The sequence below is a fragment of the Podarcis erhardii genome (genome assembly GCF_964252035.2).
Source record: "Podarcis erhardii genome assembly, chromosome: 15".
In the NCBI taxonomy this organism is placed as follows: Eukaryota; Metazoa; Chordata; class Lepidosauria; order Squamata; family Lacertidae; genus Podarcis; species Podarcis erhardii.
Window position 1 is genome coordinate 3596917 of NC_138505.1, and position 20223 is coordinate 3617139.

At 41.9% G+C, this 20223-nt stretch overlaps 1 protein-coding gene across 1 annotated transcript; it reads right to left on the reverse strand.

Annotated features, from left to right (window-relative positions):
- Positions 1 to 3159: 3159 nt before the first annotated feature.
- HORMAD1 (HORMA domain containing 1) lies at positions 3160 to 16621 on the reverse strand. Its single transcript, XM_081841522.1, has 14 exons — positions 16560 to 16621; positions 16193 to 16337; positions 15715 to 15778; positions 13498 to 13534; positions 13345 to 13365; positions 13211 to 13237; positions 11300 to 11367; positions 10461 to 10612; positions 10128 to 10357; positions 9902 to 9968; positions 9001 to 9077; positions 8629 to 8712; positions 7066 to 7155; positions 3160 to 4254 (listed from the first exon to the last, which is right to left on the reverse strand). Exons 1-14 carry the CDS (start codon positions 16590 to 16592, stop codon positions 4174 to 4176), a joined length of 1176 nt encoding a protein of 391 aa, XP_081697648.1. The 5' UTR covers positions 16593 to 16621; the 3' UTR covers positions 3160 to 4173.
- Positions 16622 to 20223: the final 3602 nt, after the last annotated feature.

Consider the following 20223-nt stretch of genomic DNA (forward strand, 5'->3'; position numbering starts at 1 on the left):
TGGCATGAGGTGCTTGCGGCAGCGCCACGGCCGCTGAAGCGCTGCCCTTCTGCATCCTTCCCCATCCCCTCTTCCTACTCCCTCAGGCCGCCTGCGACTTCCCCTGGCAGCGTGGCGGAAGTCTTGCAAGAGAGGGGCTGCCTGCCTGCCCGCCCACCGCCACCCGTCTCCTCACAATGCACCCGAGGGGGAAAAGGGAGAGACGGAGACGCAGCAGCCTGTGCACGCACTCTCTCTCGCAGCGGAGACCCCGAGCCGCTGCTTCCATCCCGAGCCGGGCGAACATGAAACCCAGGAAATTTAAGAGACATCATCAATAAGGGACAGCAGTGGGACACGGCGCTGGGATAAGGGAGTTTCCTGCCAAATAAGGGACAGTTGACAGCTATGGTGTGTGGCCTGGGGTGAGTCCCGAGGGCCGGATAGAGATCCCTTAAGGGCCACCATCACTGGCCTAAAGAAACAATGTGTGGGATAACCAGCCTCCTGTAACCAACATACTTAAGTCGAATTAACGTATGCAGGGGGAAGACCATGAAATAAGCTGTCCTGGCACGCTTGGCTCACCTTGGTTGCAATAAAGATATCGTATATCGTAAATTAAAGTGTTCTCAATATAGTTAATCTTATTTAATATACACACTTAATTGATTTAATATATTTCTTTATTAAGCCAAATATAATACACAGATTTATGCACTTTCACTCTCAATGAAGACTTTGAGTCCCTGTCAAGATAAAAAGGCAATACTACTAATTTTACCTGAGCTCAGCATGTAAAGAGGTCTGAGTTGGTTGCTGCAAGCTCAGACCGCATGGCTCTTACAAACTATTATTATATTCCTATGTCCATAATTTAGGAACTTTCATCACTATAACGAAGCCAAGTTTTACACAGCCTATGCAATTTTTTCTGAATGCTGTGTGGAAAAGCACATGAATCTGTCCTTTGGAGAGCTTGCAAGTAAACTGTTTTTAACTTACCTCGCGTGTGGTGTTTTTCTTTTTCTTTTTGCTGGGGAAAGATGGGACTATTTTGGAACTCACTCACAAGGCCATATTTTTAAAAGTCTAACAGTCTATATTTCCACGCTTTACTTTGCAGCATATTTTGTGACTTTAAATCTCTGCTGGGGTTCTCTCACCAAAGAGCACTTGACCCCAACTTGGATCTTGGCATCCAGGAATTCTCCATTTATACTGTTATAGATTCTGGTAGAATTAGCAAAAGTTAGAATTAATGATGGTTTGATTAAACTCTGCCAAACATGGAAATTCCTGTACTTGGCCTATGCTGGGGAGCCAGACAAGCCTGGCAAGGCAGGCTATGTGCAGCCATTAATAAACATAGAACAGTCAGTACCCTAACAACAGGTAAGACATTCAGCAGCAGACAAGGAAGGGGAAGGTTGCCAGGAAAAAAAAGTGTCTTTTAAAACGAGGTCTTGAGCAGCAGCTTTTGGAAAGGATGGGCCAGAACTCCATGCAGCAATTGGCTGGAGGAGGCTGCACCGAGAGACTGGGGGGGGGGGGGCATGACTGACTGCTGCATTGGACCCAAGAATGCTGAAGCTTTGAGGTGCAATGAGAGACACTACAGTGGTGCCTCGCAAGACGAAATTAATCCGTTCCGCGAGTCTCTTCATCTAGCGGTTTTTTCGTCTTGCGAAGCAAGCCCATTGACAGCTTAGCGGATTAGCGCTATTAGCGTCTTAGCGGCTTTTAGCGGCTTATCTGATCAGCTGATAAGCGGCTTAGCGGCTTAGAAAAAGGGAGGGGGAAAGGGAAAAAAACCGCAGGAACTCGCAAGACATTTTCGTCTTGCGAAGCAAGCCCATAGGGAAATTCGTTTTGCGAAGCGCCTCCAAAACGGAAAACCCTTTCGTCTAGCGGGTTTTCCGTCTTGCGAGGCGTTCGTCTTGCGGGGCACCACTGTATTGGGATATGATATTCTGCAGCGCATCATAGACTCCAGGTGTAAAGATGTGTAAAATAAACCGTATTTCTTACAAGACACTAGCCTCGGCTGTGCCTCGATTTTCCCAACGGAAATGCAACAATGGCTGAGTGCCTGGAACACCCTGAAATTTTGCTACAACTTGTAGAGATTGGGCTTTCCCTTGCTGGAGGGAACAGATCCTGGACAGCTATCTGGATTTTGTGCGCTGAGCAGGAGAGACTAGATGCCTAGAAGTCTCCCTCCAGCTTTGATTCATTGGCTAAAGAATTGCAATCTATCTATTTCAGTTTATTTTTCCCAATCCTAAATTTAGTTATCCATATTTCTCCTTCAGCTTGTGTGTATGTGTGTGGTTTTTTGTTTTTTTAAAGAAGCCCCTTAAGATATGCCAACATTTTAGTTTGCATTTCTCCCAACTGTTTTGTATGCATTTTTCCAAAATGCACATCTTTGGAAGCAATTTTTTCCAACTGCAGATTTTTCTAGGTTATTTTCACTAATATACACATTTTTGTGCACAGATGCAGAACTGCATTGCAAAATTAGGAGGAGTGGGAATTTCAAAAGGTAAGTGAGCCAAAACGCAGCTATTATTTTAGAAAGTGTTAGGTATGCTCGCAGTAAAATGTGAACCAAACTGAGTTTCTACCCCATTCCTACTTCACCATGGCATTCAAAATGGCAGACCGTACAAGGCCAGAAGTCTTTTCCCTGCTTATCAGGTTAAGCCAGGCCTGGAAGCTGAAGGAATGCCCCTCCCCCCCCACTTATTTAAGCAAATGCATATCCTGCATTTCCATCCACGTTGGCTAACAATATAAAATCCAAGAAACAATATCAAAACCCAATAAAAACCAACCAACCAGGACTCCTGGTGCTATTTTTGAGGATGCTGTCTGTTAGCCATGGTGCCCCCACCCAAATAACCAATGAATCATTTTGTATGAGGTTTGTGGCATCCAGAGAATAAATTATTGGAAGATGACTGTGGCACTAGATGCCACCGCTTACTACAATCATCTTTGGATGCCATATAATTTTGCTTCCTGTGGAGTAAGGTTCCAAAGAGTTATTGCGAAAATATCAGTTATTTCTTTACAGTATTCTGAAAATGAACGTGGCAATCACAGAAAGATTGGGAAGACCCAGTGATGAGGCAGGAATCAACATTTAAAACAAACATTCTGAAAAGAGGCAGCTTGTTCAAGTTGTAAATATTTTATTGTGGCTATAAAATTGGAAGGTCTAAAACAAAGCACATGCACTGCAGACCTCTATAAACATTTAATCAGAAATCAATATGTTCTCGAGTCATACTTCCATTATGTTTCAAGAATTATATAGCATAAAATTTTTAAACATTTTCTCTACATTTTTTTATAACACTTCTAGTAACAGAAAACAAAGTAACAAATGCTTTAAAAGTTAATTGCTAGCTCCAGAGAAAGTAAGATGTGCCTAAGAACTGTTGGAATCCATGGGGCTTAAAGTCAATTTTGTGAGATCTCATTCCACAGTACTTAGATGTGATTAACTTTTTCTGTGGATGAGGCTACTGGTTACAACATCCTTCCCCAAGCTGGTGTCCCGTCCCCCCCATTTTTTGGACTACAACTCCTATCAGCCCTGGGACTGATGGGAGTTGCAGTCCCAAAATCTAGGAGGTTGAGTTACAAACCTTTAGCTTTTTCCTTCTTTTAATTCACATGGCAGTAATAATATTGCCTGAAAGTTTTCCATTTGGAATCCATTTATCATAGTTTGTTCTTAAGGACATTTCCCTCTGGCCCAATTTAAACTGCTGTTGGGTCTCATTTCGCCTGTGCATGCAACATTAAGCACACTTGAGATTCATTGCCTGGGCACACTGTACAGGTAACAGCTCAGAGCCCCAAATTTAATGTGAGCCTGACTACATGAAATGCCACATGGGTATATTTTCTTGCACGCCCAATATTACATTTAAATCAGGCCTCAGATAAAGCAGCAGCTCTCTATCCACGTTGACAAGTGAAATTTTACAAGACTAGATTTTACGTTTACCTGAATTAAAAGCCTGCACTCTTAACTGCAAATAAAAGCACTGTAAAATGTTGGATGGTTTTAACAGGTTAAACTATACCCCCTCTAAAACATCAAAATACTTGGTATAATGAGAAAAACATTCTAGGGAGGGGGGAAACGGGAAATAATAAACATTTGGAAGCCAATATCTAAATCCGCTCTTTTGGTTCACTAATTTTTCTCCGTTTGGGAACTGAGTCTTCACCAGAAAAGAATTCAAGATGGTAAACCTTTTTTAAAAAGACAATGAAGTATTATTTAGTCAAACTCAGAGTAGAACCATTAAAATCAACATACTGACTTACTCTAATGCACCTAAATATTGTCAGGTAGAGCCCAATGATGCTGAGTTACAGAGAACAAAGAACTTTGTGTCCTCTCTGCTGCTTTTCAGTGAAGGGTTTGCTACAATTGCCCTATAAACCATGCATCTGTGATATGTCATTGATCAAATGGGAATTTCAATTCTATGTGATCAAATAGGAACTATGCACTTTAACTGAGCATAATTGTAAATCAGCCTCCCCCCCCCCCCGCCCCAAAGCCTGACACCAGCACCAGGCTGTCATGTTGACCCTGGTATCAGATTCCTCATCTGCAGGGGATGAGAACAAGGACTCTGAAGCAGAAGGGGAAAGGGCATGCAGGGCCAGCCCCAGAAGCACTCTCAGATGAACCTGCTGGACCAGTGCGCTCCTGCCCCAGCCTGAGGATGTGGCACTGCCATTCGGTCTCAGAGGACTCCCCTGCAAAAGACTCAGAAAGGCCTGTAGCTCCCCTGCTTATCACAGTAGGAGACCAGTGCTGAAGGCCGGGTCCTTTAAGTAGAGCAGCATCTTGCAGCACAGATGGCTATAACAATTAGACTGTCCCTGCCACTGCTATTGCTGCTGCTACTACTGCTATACAGTGGTACCTCGGGTTACATACGCTTCAGGTTACAGACTCCACTAACCCAGAAATAGTACCTCGGGTTAAGAACTTTGCTTCAGGATGAGATCAGAAATCGCACGGCGGCGGCACAGCAGCAGAGGGAGGCCCCATTAGCTAAAGTGGTGCTTCAGGTTAAGAACAGTTTCAGGTTAAGAACGGACCTCCGGAATGAATTAAGTACGTAACCAGAGGTACCACTGTATAAGGTCTCAGTTTCAGCTTGTACCTTGCTGGAGAAACCTCAGAGCTCCATCTTCCCCAGAGCACAGGCTTAACCCTGCCTTGCATCCATCCAGCCTGACATTTCCCCCACCTCTTCTAGATTTTGCAGTGCTGTTCTCCAGCCAAGTATTGTGTACAAAGCTGTGTACACCGTGTCAAAGTGCACATATTATGCACAGGTATTCCCCAGTATACACAAAAATAGATACACTGGGACAAAGTGCATAAAAGTGCACAAATTAGTGAAAAGAACATACAAAAGAGCATTATGTTAGGAAAAATTGCTTTGCAAAAATGTGTATATTCTGCAAATGTATATAAAAAGGTAAAGGACCCCTGACAGTTAAGTCCAGTCAGGGACGACTTTGGGGTTGCGGCACTCATCTCGCTTTACTGGCCGAGGGAGCCGACGTCTGTCCGCAGACAGTTTTTCCAGGTCATGTGGCCAGCATGACTAAGCCACTTCTGGCGAAACCAGAGCAGCACACGGAAATGCTGTTTACCTTCCCACCAGAGTGGTACCTATTTATCTACTTGCACTTTGATGTGCTTTTGAACTGCTAGGTTGGCAGGAGTTGGGATCGAGCAACGGGAGCTCACCCCGTCACGGGGATTCGAACCGCCGACCTTCCGATCAGCAAGCCCTAGTCTCTGTGGTTTAGACCACAGCGCCACCCAAATGTGTATATTAGAAGAAATTGGCACTGAAATGCAGATAAATTTTCATGAGGACTTTAAAAAAGAATTTCACAATTAACGCTCACTCTTCCAAGCAGTGGGCGGGGTTTGCGACTCGGCATGGGCTTCCCGTGCCAGGGTGACACCCCCTTTGGTTGCTGGCTGTTGCTCCACCCCCTCCCTGGCTACCCAATCGGCTGCCGGCTGGGGGGTAGAGCAAAGACCCGGTAGTGCAGGCTCCAGCCGACCATCTCTCCATTCAGTCTTTGGAGATGTAGAAATGTGGAGAAATCAACTGAAGGCTGGAAAAAAATGAGGGGAATTGAGGGAAACCAAAACTGTCAGACTTGCCCATCCCTAACAGCAGGTAATACTCACCATTGTCCTAGATCTCAGGGTAAACAGGTTATGAAAAAGCAGGCCATAGAACTCACACCTGCCAGGAATACCTTAGCTCCAACCAAACTTTAACTAGCAGAGCCAAAAACAGCAAATCCAGAAAAAGCAAAAACTTGTGTGTAGGAAAAGGATGTCACCATACTGGTTCCTGGAGCTGTCTTGCAACATAAGCGGTTGTTGAGGGTCCTCATTGCACAAGTTGTAATGAAGAGACATATATTTTAAACTGTCTCTCAGCAATTGTTTTGGCATCCCTGGGTTATTTGCCTCTTTCTCACTTTGGGAACTGCTGTTTCTGCTCTGGTCAGCCTCCCTGCCTGTGAAAGGGAAGCTCTGAAGATGCAGACTGGGTGACAGCCAGCACCTTCTGAGGCTCCAGCTGGGAGGGAGAATCCAGAAGAAAGAAACACATCCCACCTCCACAAACCACATTTTGTTCTGTGCAGCCTCATTTGTTCACTATAATGGCTGCAATTGAAGGCATCATTTTGTCCACTTAAGGCCACAGTCCTAGGCACCGTTTGAACCCAATGAAGCACAGTGGGACTTCACCAAGTAAACATGCCTAGGGCAAGGTTGCACAGCAGGTCTCACTGAAATCAACAGGACTGACATGAGTGAAAACACAGTGGACGACAGCCCTATAAAATCACCTAATTTTCCAATATTGTAATTGCCCCTAAACAAAAAACTGGCAAACCAAGGCTTCTGGTTTTGCATAGAAATGTTGGATTGATAAAGACTGGAGATGGGGGCACCCACAGCTAGAACTCTTGTTACTTTCCTCATAATGCATGGAAAGAACTTACTGGCTTGCCCGATTCTGAGTTTCTTCTCTTCTGGGTTTCTCTGGGACACTTTGCTGCTAACTGAATTCTGTTGCTGCCTCCCTTGTCACCCTTGACAGAGACAGAAGAACCGTTAGCTCCAGGAGAGAGGTCTGCAGATGGCTATTAAGAAGCGTGCTGTGCATCCGTAGGCTGCTACTCTTCCTCAACGTGTGTTAAAAAATTAATGAAGGACTCTTTAAGAGTGGCGACAGTAAGGGCAAGTCTTAGCTTGGTCATGACAACATTATGATTTACTTTGACCGCTGTACATCTGAAGGGCATTTCCTAAGATGCTGATTCTGGTGGAATCTTCCCCCACAATGTCTATAAGGTGAAAATGTCAGTAAAGCAACTGGCAGATGCCTACGAAGGTATGTTTCTGTACTGAACAGAGCGAAACTAGGAGAGGAGTGAGGGTAGAAAGAAACTTAGTCTGATGGACAGAGCGTGGGGATGGTCCCTCACAGTGTCTGTAAAAGAGATGAGCTGAAATCTTTACAAAACTTTTTCAGCTCAAACGCAGGACCTTCTGGGTTGTATGGTTTCATGCAACTTTCTTCCTAGGTTTCAGAGTCCAAGGCCTCCTTAGAAGCACAAACTATCAAAAACTTGTAGTAATCTAGTCCTGCAGCATGTACAAAACTCAGCTTCTTACATTTTTAACATTTCCTTCCTCGAAATCTTGCTATGGACAACAATAGCTTTCTCTATCTTTTTCTGTCTTTCACAAAGGCTAAGCTCTGGTATTTTATTGTTGAAAATAAACTAATGAATATGCTGCCCTACTGGTGCTACTACTATTTATAATAAATGTTTAGGTTACCTCCAGACTGTTATTATTTTGTGGGACGGATTCAATGGCATATCAGGAATTTAGCTTTATGCAATTTAAGTTGATTTAAAGCACTCTGGAGCAACAAATCCACTTTAAAAAGACAGCAGACCCTTTGTGGTAAGGAACATGATGGGGAAATGCACGAAAAAAGTGTGGGATGAATGATCATTTGATGGGAAGAGGTATATAACCTCCCTGCAAACAAATCAGGATAAAAAGGGCATCTGAAGGAGCCTTAGTTAGTGCCCAAACAAGCTGGACATGAACACGGCAATGGCATGGCATTGGCACTGGAGCCTAAATCAAATATTTTCCAAGAGCTCAATATGAAGCTGTGAGAAGAAATCTGGGCTGTGATGCTGAGCACCTGGGTTCAGCTGTGCAGCTTATCATGTGGCCTTACGAAAATCACAAGCTTGCTGGGAGGATAACTAAGGCACTGCATTTGGAGTACTATTGCGGGGGAAATGCTATGGAAATAAATGAATACATTATTAAAAATAATAAAATTAATAATCATCCTGACTCCAACTTGCGCAACAGTAACAAAATTGAGGTAACCTGAAAAATGAGCTAAGCCTTAAAGAACAGGGTTTGTATTGTAAAAATCTAAGTTATGCATCCCTTAAATTTTTTATCTCATTCAGATCATGCAACAGAATAGTCAGATCATGCAACAGAATAATTATTTTTAAAATGACACTAACTGTGTTGCCTTTAAACTTCCTTCCACTTCGGGTCTTTCCCTCAGCTACTTCAAGTTCTGATGTCTTATTAATTAGATGTTCCACCTAAAAACAGTTAAACAAACAAAGAGAACAGCTTTTTAAAAGAGAATAGCTTTGGTTTGGGCTCTTGGAATGAGGACAAACATACTTACACAGTTTTGTATGTGATTTTGTCAATTATACACCCATACAAACAATATCTACATAGATTTTGCAGGAACTCTTCCGCTAATTGTCAGATTGTGTTGCACTTGTTAAATCTAGTAAACATTTATCCAGCCACAAAAAAGTAAGTCTAAAAAACTAAATGAGAACAAAACATTGGTACAGAATAAAAAGGCAGCTTTATACCTGAGAACTATTGATGGAGAAAGTTTGGCTATCTTCTATCCTCATGTCTTCATCTTCTTCACACACTAAATTAAGTTCTGGGAATGGCATTGGAAGAAAATTGTAAAAATTCTCAGAACACTGAATAAACAAAGAGTTTATATTTCTGTACATAAGTAGAATGTTCTTAAAAGAGGATTGACAGATATATTGACAAGGCTCTAGTCTTCTCTGAGTGAGAGGCAGCCTCCTCCAGAAGGTGCAGGCAGTTGCTAAGGAGACAAAAACTGCTGGAGATATTAACTGTGAGGAATGTGGTCCTTCCTCCCCTGCTGTCACTGCAAGTTCAGGATGTGAAAATAGTCTAAACATGTGGGAAGGTTCATTCTTGGAGGAAAGGACATCACTAAGTGGTAGAGCACACATATTGCATGCAGAAGGTCCCAGGTTCAATCTTTGGCATCTCCAGGTAAGCATGGGAACAATTTCTGCCTGAAATCCTGCGGAGCCACTGCCCATTAGTGTAGACAGTACTAAGCTAGATGAACCAATGAATGTGACTTAGTCTAAGGCAGCTTCCTATGTTTCTATAAAGCAATGGTTGTAGCTCAGTGGTAGAGCATCTGATGTCCAGGTTCAATCTCTGGCATCTCCAAGAAGAGCTGGGAATGACCTCTTGCCTGAAACCCTGAAAAGTCATTGGCAGTCGGTGTAGGCAATACTGAGCTAGATGGACCAATGGTCTGTCTTGGTATTTAACAGCTTCCTGTGTTCCTATCTTCTAACCCAAGCCCTGAGCAGGGTGTCAGGCACAGTTTCATAAAATTAAAGAGGTGTGCAGAAAAGGTGTTGCCATGGAGAACACATCACTGTGTGCCAATATGAAAGCAAAACACTCCTAGATAACATATGCTCTGTGTACCTTTAGTATGAGGAACCCTGTGTGTGTTTTTCTGCTCCCTCATTCTGTTTTCTGCAATAAAATCTTCCTGTGTAAAGAACACAAACAAGAACATCTTCAACAAAGCTGAAATGTACCTGTAAAAGCATTTTGTTAAGGATAGGCAATGCAAATACTGTCAAAATTTCAAATAATAATAACTCCATACATCATTACAAAACTATAAAAATAAATTTCAAACCCTTACATCCATTTTATCAGGATGCTGTGGCTTTGTGGAAGTCAGTGCCTTCCCTTGCCTTAATAAGTCTGCATCGACGCACTCCATTCGATCTTTTTCCGTCGTCACTTTAACTTTCATCGTATGAAAAGGGGTTGGAACCTCACCAACACTTAGGTACATAGGCTCCCCCTCGAATGCCACTGCTTCACAATGACCCTCTTTGAATCCTGGAGGGTGGTAATCAGGAGGCGTAACTAAAAAGGAAAGTTGGTGATATTCCATAATGGGAAACATTTGTTTCATCAGCAATTATTCTGAAATATTGATGTTGAACAGAATTAAAATTTGAAATGGTACCTTCATCATAATAGAACAGCTTCATCGTCAGACAGACATCACCAGGCAGAGGGCCCAGGTTCTGCATCAGGACATAAATCTTTCGTAGCATCAGGATACTAGCTTTCTTAGTGCTTGCGCACGTGTTGTTGGAATTACTTCCATTGTTTTTACTAGAAAAAAACAAAACCATCCCTTATTTGAAAGCAAGGGCAGCTGGTGCCTCTACTAGCAATACTGGAAATGGAAACAGAAGTCTTCTTACATCCCTAGCCCTTAGACACAAAGAGTGGCTTTACTCTCCTTCTTCCCATCCTCCACTCTCCTGATCTCTCTAAGCAACATGCCCCAGCCCACCATGGTTTAAAGCAGTCAGGACCCACTATTGACTCTGAGCCTGATCTAAACTAGATAACAATGGTAGCATTACACTCCCCACATACAAACACATGGTAAAGTATTTAAGAAATTTTAAAATGCATGTTTGGGTTAAAGGTAGGTCATGGGCTGAAAACGCTGAAGACAATTGTTTAAAATACCGTATCTATATTCTAGAAGTCAAATCCATTAGGTACAGGAGAAATTGGGAACCGATAAAATTGCATTTTGCTATTTGATAATATTTCCTGAGCCTTTCTAATAAATGTGACTAGAAACCAATTGAGGGCTGATTGTTATTGAGCATTTGCTCTGCAGCAATTAAATGCCTTCTCTTTGGTGAACACAGGGACATATTAACATCCAGTTTTTAGAATCAAAGAATACATGTTGGCTTTTCTCAGCTTGCTAAAACAGCCTGGCAGAGAAATGTCTTGTATAACTGCCTGATGAAAACAGTGGGGTAGGAGAGGAGAGAATACCTTGTGAAATCCATAGATGGTCCTTGATCGCTGTATTTGAACTTAAATTGGTAGCACTCTGTAACAGTCTAAACACAAAACATAGTAGTTACGTATCAAGTGCCTAAAATTGGAAACAGCAAGTAGAAGGCAGCACCAAGTCTAACAAATCCTCCGCCTTTGAATGTCCTCCAGTAAGCTGAGAGTGGAGGACATGGGCTCTCTTTCCCGTTTTATTGTCACAACAACCCAGTGAGGAAGAACAAGAGTGACAGGTCCTGAAGTGAGTTTCATGGTTGAGTGAGGTGTTGAATCCAGGTCTCCACAATCTGAATCTAAGCACTTCGGCTCACAGTAGTAATGTATACTGATAGTGAATACTTTTAAACTCATTGTATCTAAAGTGAACAAGCAATATGGATACTTAACTGCACTACTGAACGCAATGGGTTGCATCTGGTGTTGGTCCTAGACCCACTGAAATTAATCAATATGACTAACTTATGTATATCAATTTCAACCTAGCTGGATACCACTCATTGGACTGAAATTTCTTTCAGAGCCTTAGATGACAGAAAGGCTGGGTTTGACTTTTTTAATTAGACTTCATCCAGAGTGGGTGTTAATGATAGCTTCCAGGCCACCCAAAGTGTCAATTCACAAGCCAAACCAGCAATTTGTTTCAAGGCTTCCCTGCACCATTCACTTTCATGGAAGAAAGATCCACTTTCTTTAAACATCATCAGTATAAAAAAATGGAATGTCCTTCATCATGGAGTTTGATTTGATGCTGGCCTAAGTACTGCAATCCAGTTTTAATCCCTTTTTCATTACCAGCGTTCCTTTGTGATCATTTGGATATTCTTTTTTTAAAAAAATGCACAGTTTTCTAATGGAATTAGGGTCAGCAGAAGCAAATAATAAGAGAAAAGATTGCCGTAAAGTTTGGGCTGCAACATTTAATATGTAGAATTCATCTTCTTTAATATTATTCTAATTACAGTGGTACCTCAGGTTACATACGCTTCAGGTTACAGACTCCGCTAACCCAGAAATAGTGCTTCAGGTTAAGAACTTTGCTTCAGGATAAGAACAGAAATCATGCTCCGGCGGTGCGGCAGCAGCGGGAGGCCCCATTAGCTAAAGTGGTGCTTCAGGTTAAGAACAGTTTCAGGTTAAGAATAGACCTCCAGAACGAATTAAGTACTTAACCCGAGGTACCACTGTATCACATCAAACAGAGGAAGAGTGACACCTAGTGGCTGGATTTTTTTATCCTTTTCTGTGGCAAGGGATATGCCTGGGGAAGAGAACTTGTGGTTCTCCAGATGCTGTTGGACTCCCAGCTCCCATCAGCCTCAGCCAGCCTGGAAAATCATCTGTGATGATGGGAGTTGTAGTCCAGCAACACCTGGACTGCCACAGGTTCCCACCTCAGCAATATACACTTGATACACTCTTCCCTTGTTCCCAAAGAAAGGAAGAGTCAAACTCGACAAGAAGTGATTGGCTCTCCTGAAGTTTCCTCCCCACCCTACCCCTTTAGCCAAGGGGATGAATTAGATGAGGACCGCAGCCGCTGGTTTTCCCCCAATGTATTCCCAGTCTGAATCCACCACTTTTATAAAGCTGGTTTCAGATTAGTGTTTGGAAAAGGAGGTGGTGTTGGAATGTAGAGATGGTGAGAAAATAGTCCAATTACAGTAAATTTCAGAAACCATTCCCTTCAAATGGCTGTTTAATGATTTCTATTAGAGGTGTCCTTTGATCTTTCATAGTGGTCACTGTCAGATGCACTGAATGATCTTACAATCCACGTTTGTCGACATGTGTCTCTTTCAGCAAGTCTCTTCACAAAAAGTATGTATTGATCCAGGACAAAACATCTGTAATATAAAATGTGCATTTATGAATGCAATATAATAAACTTACCTGAGGATCTTCCTGATTGGTGTAGACCTGTATTTAAAAGATAAACAACATAATCAGGACAATAGCAAATACAATACAGCATATGAACTATTAATTAATTTTGAAATGTGGACATGTATATATATTAAACTTACCGCTAAGACGATTAATCTGAGCTATTTACCCAAAACAATAAAGAAAATAAATTAGAAATTAAAAGCATTAGAGTGTGTTTACTATAATGAAAATTGCTAAGATGAATCTGTGAATGCAGTTACTCATTAAAGATAAAACCATATTTAACTTACATATTTTTTCTGCAGTGCATCATAGCATCCCAGCATCCTGTAAAAATCATAAAATGCTACTGCTTCACACAAATATATGCATTTTGGGTTTTTTAATCCCATTCATCTGTATCTATTGTGCAATTTTTCAGTCCTGCTTTTCTTCATTAAATGCTTACCATTATTTTATGGGCCTGCCAAAGACAGCAATTGGATTCCTATTTACACTGAGTGAAATCCTCAACTACACACACACAAACACAAAACTTTCATCTCTAGCCAGCACCCTGAAGCCAAAATCTGCTTTGGCCACACCACTGTCCCTTAAATCTCTGAAATGCCTTCCTCTCCACTCCCGAATCCTGCACAAGCCCCTTTATCATTCCACTCTTCTCCCCAGAAAAATCCCCACCTACAGTATAACCATTTATCCTCCAGCTCTATCACTCTGAAATGTCTGAAGTTCTTCTGCTCTCTCAAATGACATTTTTGTTCTTCTCTTAGTCCTTCTGAAGCCTGAAACTGTTTCCCATCGTGCCACCTCTCTTACTTCCTTTAAATTCTAGCCTTTCCATTCCCTCATCTGTACTATACATTTAAAGCAGTATCATACCATTTTAAACAGTCATTGATTCTTTCAAAGAGTCCAGTGAAATGTTCACATCGCAGAGCTACAATTTCCAGAGTGGTTTAAATATCAATCCCTCTTTCCAGGCCAGGGAACTCTAAGAATCTCTGTGAGGGGTATGGCAGGACGGGGAGTCTCCTAACAATTCTCAGCACCCTTAATTACTGTAACTACAGTTCTAAGGATATTTTGGGTGAAGCTATGACTGTCTAAAGTGGTAAGATACTGCTTTAAATATATAGTGCAGTGTTAGAAACTGAGATAAGAAAGCTAGGAGCTATATGGCACCTTAAATCTAGGTTCAGGGTGCAACAACGGAAAGTCTAGGCATGCTTTTTTAAAATAACAAGAATACAAAGCTGGAAATGAACTGCAGCTAAAATATTATGTTCATTTTTCACATGGTCTAGTCCTTCTAGATGAATAAACAAGATGAATTTTAACAGGGAGAGATGTAAAGTATTGCACTTGGGCAAAAAAAATGAGAGGCACAAATACAAGATGGGTGACACCTGGCTTGAGAGCAGTGCATGTGAAAAGGATCTAGGAGTTTTGGTTGACCACAAAGTTGACATGAGCCAACAGTGTGACGCGGCAGCTAAAAAAGCCAATGCAATTCTGGGCTGCATCAATAGGAGTATAGCATCTAGATCAAGGGAAGTAATAGTGCGACTGTATTCTGCTCTGGTCAGACCTCACCTGGAGTACTGTGTCCAGTTCTGGGCACCACAGTTCAAGAAGGACACTGACAAACTGGAACGTGTCCAGAGGAGGGCAACCAAAATGGTCAAAGGCCTGGAAACGATGCCTTATGAAGAACGGCTAAGGGAGCTGGGCATGTTTAGCCTGGAGAAGAGGAGGTTAAGGGGTGATATGATAGCCATGTTCAAATATATAAAAGGATGTCACATAGAGGAGGGAGAAAGGTTGTTTTCTGCTGCTCCAGAGAGGCGGACACGGAGCAATGGTTCCAAACTACAAGAAAAAAGATTCCACCTAAACATTAGGAAGAACTTCCTGACAGTAAGAGCTGTTTGACAGTGGAATTTGCTGCCAAGGAGTGTGGTGGAGTCTCCTTCTTTGGAGGTCTTTAAGCAGAGGCTTGACAACCATATGTCAGGAGTGCTCTGATGGTGTTTCCTGCTTGGCAGGGGGTTGGACTCGATGGCCCTTGGGGTCTCTTCCAACTCTATGATTCTATGATTCTCCTGCCCACACCCCTAATATTCTTAAGAGGGTCTCATCTCCAGTCTTCAGAGAGTGGCTGGAAGTGGGGAGGAAAAGGTCCTCCTTTCCTTCCACTCTGCCATTTTAATATGAAATCTTAGGCACAGCACTGCGCCCAGAGCTCAGAAACGGCTCACGCTAATGAAATTCCCTGTCGCAAAATGTGCCTAGAACAACGGGAGTTTTGAACACTGGTATAGTGCAGATAGGGGCAGCACATAGTACCAAACCTAAGTACATATATGTCACCTCTTGTTCCCTTGTTCAAACCTGACTCCATTTCCCTTCATCTGTTTTCTCATGTTGAATTACAGACTGTAAGCTCCCTGCGCTAAGGACCTATTCTCTAATTATTTGCAAAGTGGAAACCACAAAAAACCTACCATTTCACCAGCTGACTGGAGCCAGGGCAGTTTTTATCCTCCCGCAGTATTTTCACACAGAGGTCTTAAAATACAATCAAAATACATTTGATAAATCTTAATTGCAACATGGATGACGCTATTATTGACAACTTTTTCTGTTCTTTACACAAGCACAGAATGGAAAGGGAGAATCACTCAACAGCAGTTTGCAACAATAACCTTGCACTTTCAAATCATTATTTCATTACATGTTTTTGCATATTTTAAGGATGGTCCTATATTGATTGCATGGTTTTATTGTTTTTTGAGATTACACCCTGCTTTGGGATGTTCTGCTGGAAAGCAGGTCACAAATGTTTATAAGTAAATACATAATAATAGCTTAAAGCTCAGGTACTTTTTCTGGGGTATCACTATGTAGTAACTTCTGAAGATCACAGTCCGGTGTGTTTATCAGCTACACGAGAAAGTTTGCTCTTTTTGGAAAAGCCGTTACCATCAATATATCTTGTTCCATATGCACTTTCTGGAAATATCCCTCTTAGGTAGGTAATGCAGGATACAGCTATTGCCAGAAGTCTTTTCACTAATACTAGAGATTGCTGCTCAGTTGATATTTTGTTGGGAAATATTATTGCACTCTAAAAGGTAAAGAAGAAAGAATTAAGAAGAGCATGGATTCAGAATAGCTCTACACATTATTATGTCAATAAATATGCAAATGCCTAACTCACTTCAACCTTCTGTGCATCATACTGAGTTGATCTAAACACAATGGTTACCGTAAACATATAATTACTGTAAAAAACAACAACAACTTATTAAAGGGTAAGAGAAATTAAATTTTTGAAATGGAACTATACCAGAGAGGTTCTTTGCTTCTGAGCAGTTGCCATATTTCCTGTCCTTTCTCAGACACCTGTTGATAAAAAAATGTTGTGTTAGTATATACAGTGTTTTGGTGAGAAATTCCAGTTTCTAAATTTAACATATGACTGATCATGTAAAAAGATTTGTTGCTCCTGGGAGTATTCTCTTTTTATAAAATGCCCCACTTGGTTTAAAATGAACTCATTATTTATTTAATATGTATTTATATATTATTAAAACGCTTTATGTTGCCTCTAATATCACAGATGAAGAGTTTTAATAGTTTTAGACTATATTTTATTGGTTGTATTTTTTTCCCAGCCAGGATCATACCTCTTCTGCCCTGCCCTGCCCGCTCCTTGAGGGTAGTAACCAGAGTTTGTTGAAATTAATGACCATGACTAGCTTCAATGTATTCATTTCCGTCTACTCTGAGTAGAACTGAGTTAGGATACAACCCAGAGTGCTCTTGGCCTGGCTGAAATGTGTTTTTGACCTGTGACGACCGTGCATGCCTCTTGCTTGCCTGGGTGAACGATAAAATCACCGAGGCTTTTCATTTAACAATTCAGCAGTATATAAATTTTATGGAATAAATAAATAGAGAATCAGAGTGGGAAAGAACCTCGAGGGTCATCCAGTCCAAGCCACAGCAATGCAGAAATCTCAACTAAAGCCTCCATGACAGGCGGCCACCCAACTTCTGCTTAAAAACCTCCAAGGAATTGGCAGAATCCGAGACCAGGGAAAAGAGTCGGCGGAAGAAGACTGGAAGAAATTCAAAGACTACCTTCAGAAACATTGTAAAATTAATGAATATTAGAATGATGTTGGACAGAAATTAAGTGGTTCCCAGTTGTAATGTATAGGTTGAGAAATAAGATATAATAAGTTATAATGTCATAATAAGGATTTGTTGAATTAATAATTTGAATTGGAATACAAAAAGGGGAGGTGTGAGGAGGTCTGGGAAATAAGTTAAAAGAAAATAAGCCATTGAAATTTTATCTGTTTTTTAATTGTTTTTAGTTTTGTATTTTTGTACTTGTGTTCTTTTTTGTTATTTTTTTGTTTTTGTGTTATTTTTGAAATACGAATAAATATTATATATTAAAAATAAAATAAATAAAAACCTCCAAGGAAGGAGAAATGTGTGGGTCTGCGCAGGAACACTCTGGTCTTTTGTGTGTGTGCAGAAACTGCCCGTCTGCTCAAAGGCAAGAGTCAGATCCGCTGCATGTTTGCCTCTGGCCCCACCACCCGCTATTGGCAGGGGCAAAGCTAGGCTTTATTTCACCTGGGTCAAAGACCCAGTTTGGCACACACAACCCACACATTGACATCACAGCTGTCAACTCTTCCCTTTTCTTGCGAGGAATCCTATTTGGAAGAAGGGAATGTCCCTTAAAAAAGGGGAAACGTTGACACCTATGATTTATGCCACAAGGTGCCAGAGGAAGGCACTGGACATAGTGAAAGATCCATCGCATCCTGGTCACTGTCTCTTTGAGCTCCTGCCGTCGGGACGGAGATACAGGACGATGAAGACAAGAACGAGCCGTCTCAAGAACAGCTTCTTCTCCAGAGCGATCTCGGCCCTGAATGGGAAACCTGGACTTTGAAAGTCATCTAATCTTCCTCGCTGTATTATACTGTATTGTTTTAATTAGTGTTTTTATAGTTGTTCTGATTTTGAGTGGAGTGCCCTACCTGGGTAGATGGAGCAGCCAAGTAATTTCGTTGTCCCCGAGAGGGGGCAATGACAATAAAGATATTACTATTATTATTATTATTATTATTATTATTATTATTATTATTATTATTTACGTACACATGCATGCACACAGGCTGGGGGCCTCATTGGTGCCCTTCTGGAAGCTGCACCTAGGACAAAAAAAAAAAACACCCAGCTAGAACCATAGCTATTTTCATAGCTATTTTCAGATTTGAAAATAAGGGATCAGCAGCCTCACCTGTCCAGGGGACAGTCTATGGCAGAGTTTCCCAACCTTGGGTCTCCAGCTGTTTTTTGGACTACAACTCCCATCATCCTTAGCTAGCAAGACCTTTAGTCAGGGATGATGGGAAATGTAGTCCGAAAACCAAGGTTGGGAAACACTGGTCTATGGGATATCTAACAATCTGGGATAGCAGCGGGAAGCAGCGCTGGAATAAGGGAATTTCCAGCAAAAAAGGGAAGGTTGACAGCTATGGCTAGAACCCCCCCATCCCCACCCCCTGTAGCTTCCTGGAAAAAGGAACATGGCTCCTCTTTCCCATCTGGGCATTCATATTACCTCTTACATCAGGAATGTGGAAGCTTTGCTCCCTGCCATGTGCATAGCCAGGATTTATGTTGGGTGGGGAGAGAACAAAGCTATCTATGCTGGAATTGTTCAGTTAGTTAAGGTTTTTAAAATTTATTTACTTGATTTAGTGTGGGGAGCAGCTGCCCAGATGTTGATGAACTACAACTCCCATCATCCCTAGCAAGCATGGTCAAAGACGAGGGGTGATGGGAGTTGTAGTCCAGCAAAATATCGAGCGAGCCAAAGTTTCCCCAGTTTTCCCGATTGAAATTGTCCCCTCACACACACACCCCAGCTATTTACTCCATTGAGGGAGGAAAAACAACACTGAAGCTCGGGAGGGACGAGGGGAGCAAATTAGATCTGTAAGAAAAGTATAGGGTGAGGGAAGGCTCGCCTCCCCCCGCATATTATCCACCAGCCTCTGGGCATTAAGAGCCCAGCTGCAAATGTCAGCTGGGAAGTTGGCAGCAGCAGCCCTGAGGTTTACGATGGAGTGTAATATATAAAATGGGGGAAAGTTCAGGTGCAGAAGCACTCGTGAGAGACCACGTCTAGCTTGAGGCGATTCCAAACAGCCAAGCCATGTAGCGCACGATGGGGCTTTTTTGCCCTGGGGGGGGGCGATTTAGGACGTCCGTGCTTGTAAACAGACGACCTCTCATTACATTAAATAAAATTCATTCTGGGATATTAATTTATTTAAAACAGACGCCCTTACATCATATGTACAGACTGTCGTATTTTGTTTTATTTTTAACTATTTCATGGCGATTCCCACACGCTTTTCAAAATCCCTTTTCCTCTCAGCAAAAAGCGGGGATTTTTTAGGTTCCTCGCGCGCGCGCCCTTCCCGCTTTCCCGCCTTTTTTCGCTCCTCCGACGTCGACGGTTTAACGGACAGTCGCCCTTCCCGCTCCGCCGCCTGAACTTTCCCGCCTTTTTCACACCTCAGGCGACCCAACTCAGTCGCTCAGGGCAAAACCTATTCAGACTGAAGGGTGCACACTGTAAACAGCAATAATTCTTTCCTTCCTTAGCTGACATTTTATTTACCCTCTCCAGAGTTACTTAATAAAGCCACACTTTTATTTTTCCACCAAGATGGTCCCCATCTTGTGGTAACTTTTAACGCTATCAGAAGCAAATCGCCACCAATCACTATTGTAATCTGGTGGTTTTTACCTTATCATAGTTCTTAACTATTCTTGGAAGTTTTAAATTTTACTGAAACTTTCATTGTCTTATTCTTCTAAACTGCTCTGAGATTCATTCGTTTTTTACACTCAAGTGACATAAATCTCATAAAATAAAATAAAAATAATTGTTATTGGGTTGCATTCAATAC

Bases quoted from the DNA above. Each gene is read 5' to 3' on its own strand.
- HORMAD1 (XM_081841522.1), bottom strand. From the start codon at position 16,592: ATGGCAACTGCTCAGAAGCAAAGAACCTCTCTG. The intron at 10,613-11,299 runs GTATTCTCTCCT...GTTTTTTTCTAG, and splicing joins CCATCTATGGATTTCACAAG to TAAAAACAATGGAAGTAATT. The intron at 8,713-9,000 runs GTATAAAGCTGC...AACTGTTTTTAG, and splicing joins TCTCCATCAATAGTTCTCAG to GTGGAACATCTAATTAATAA.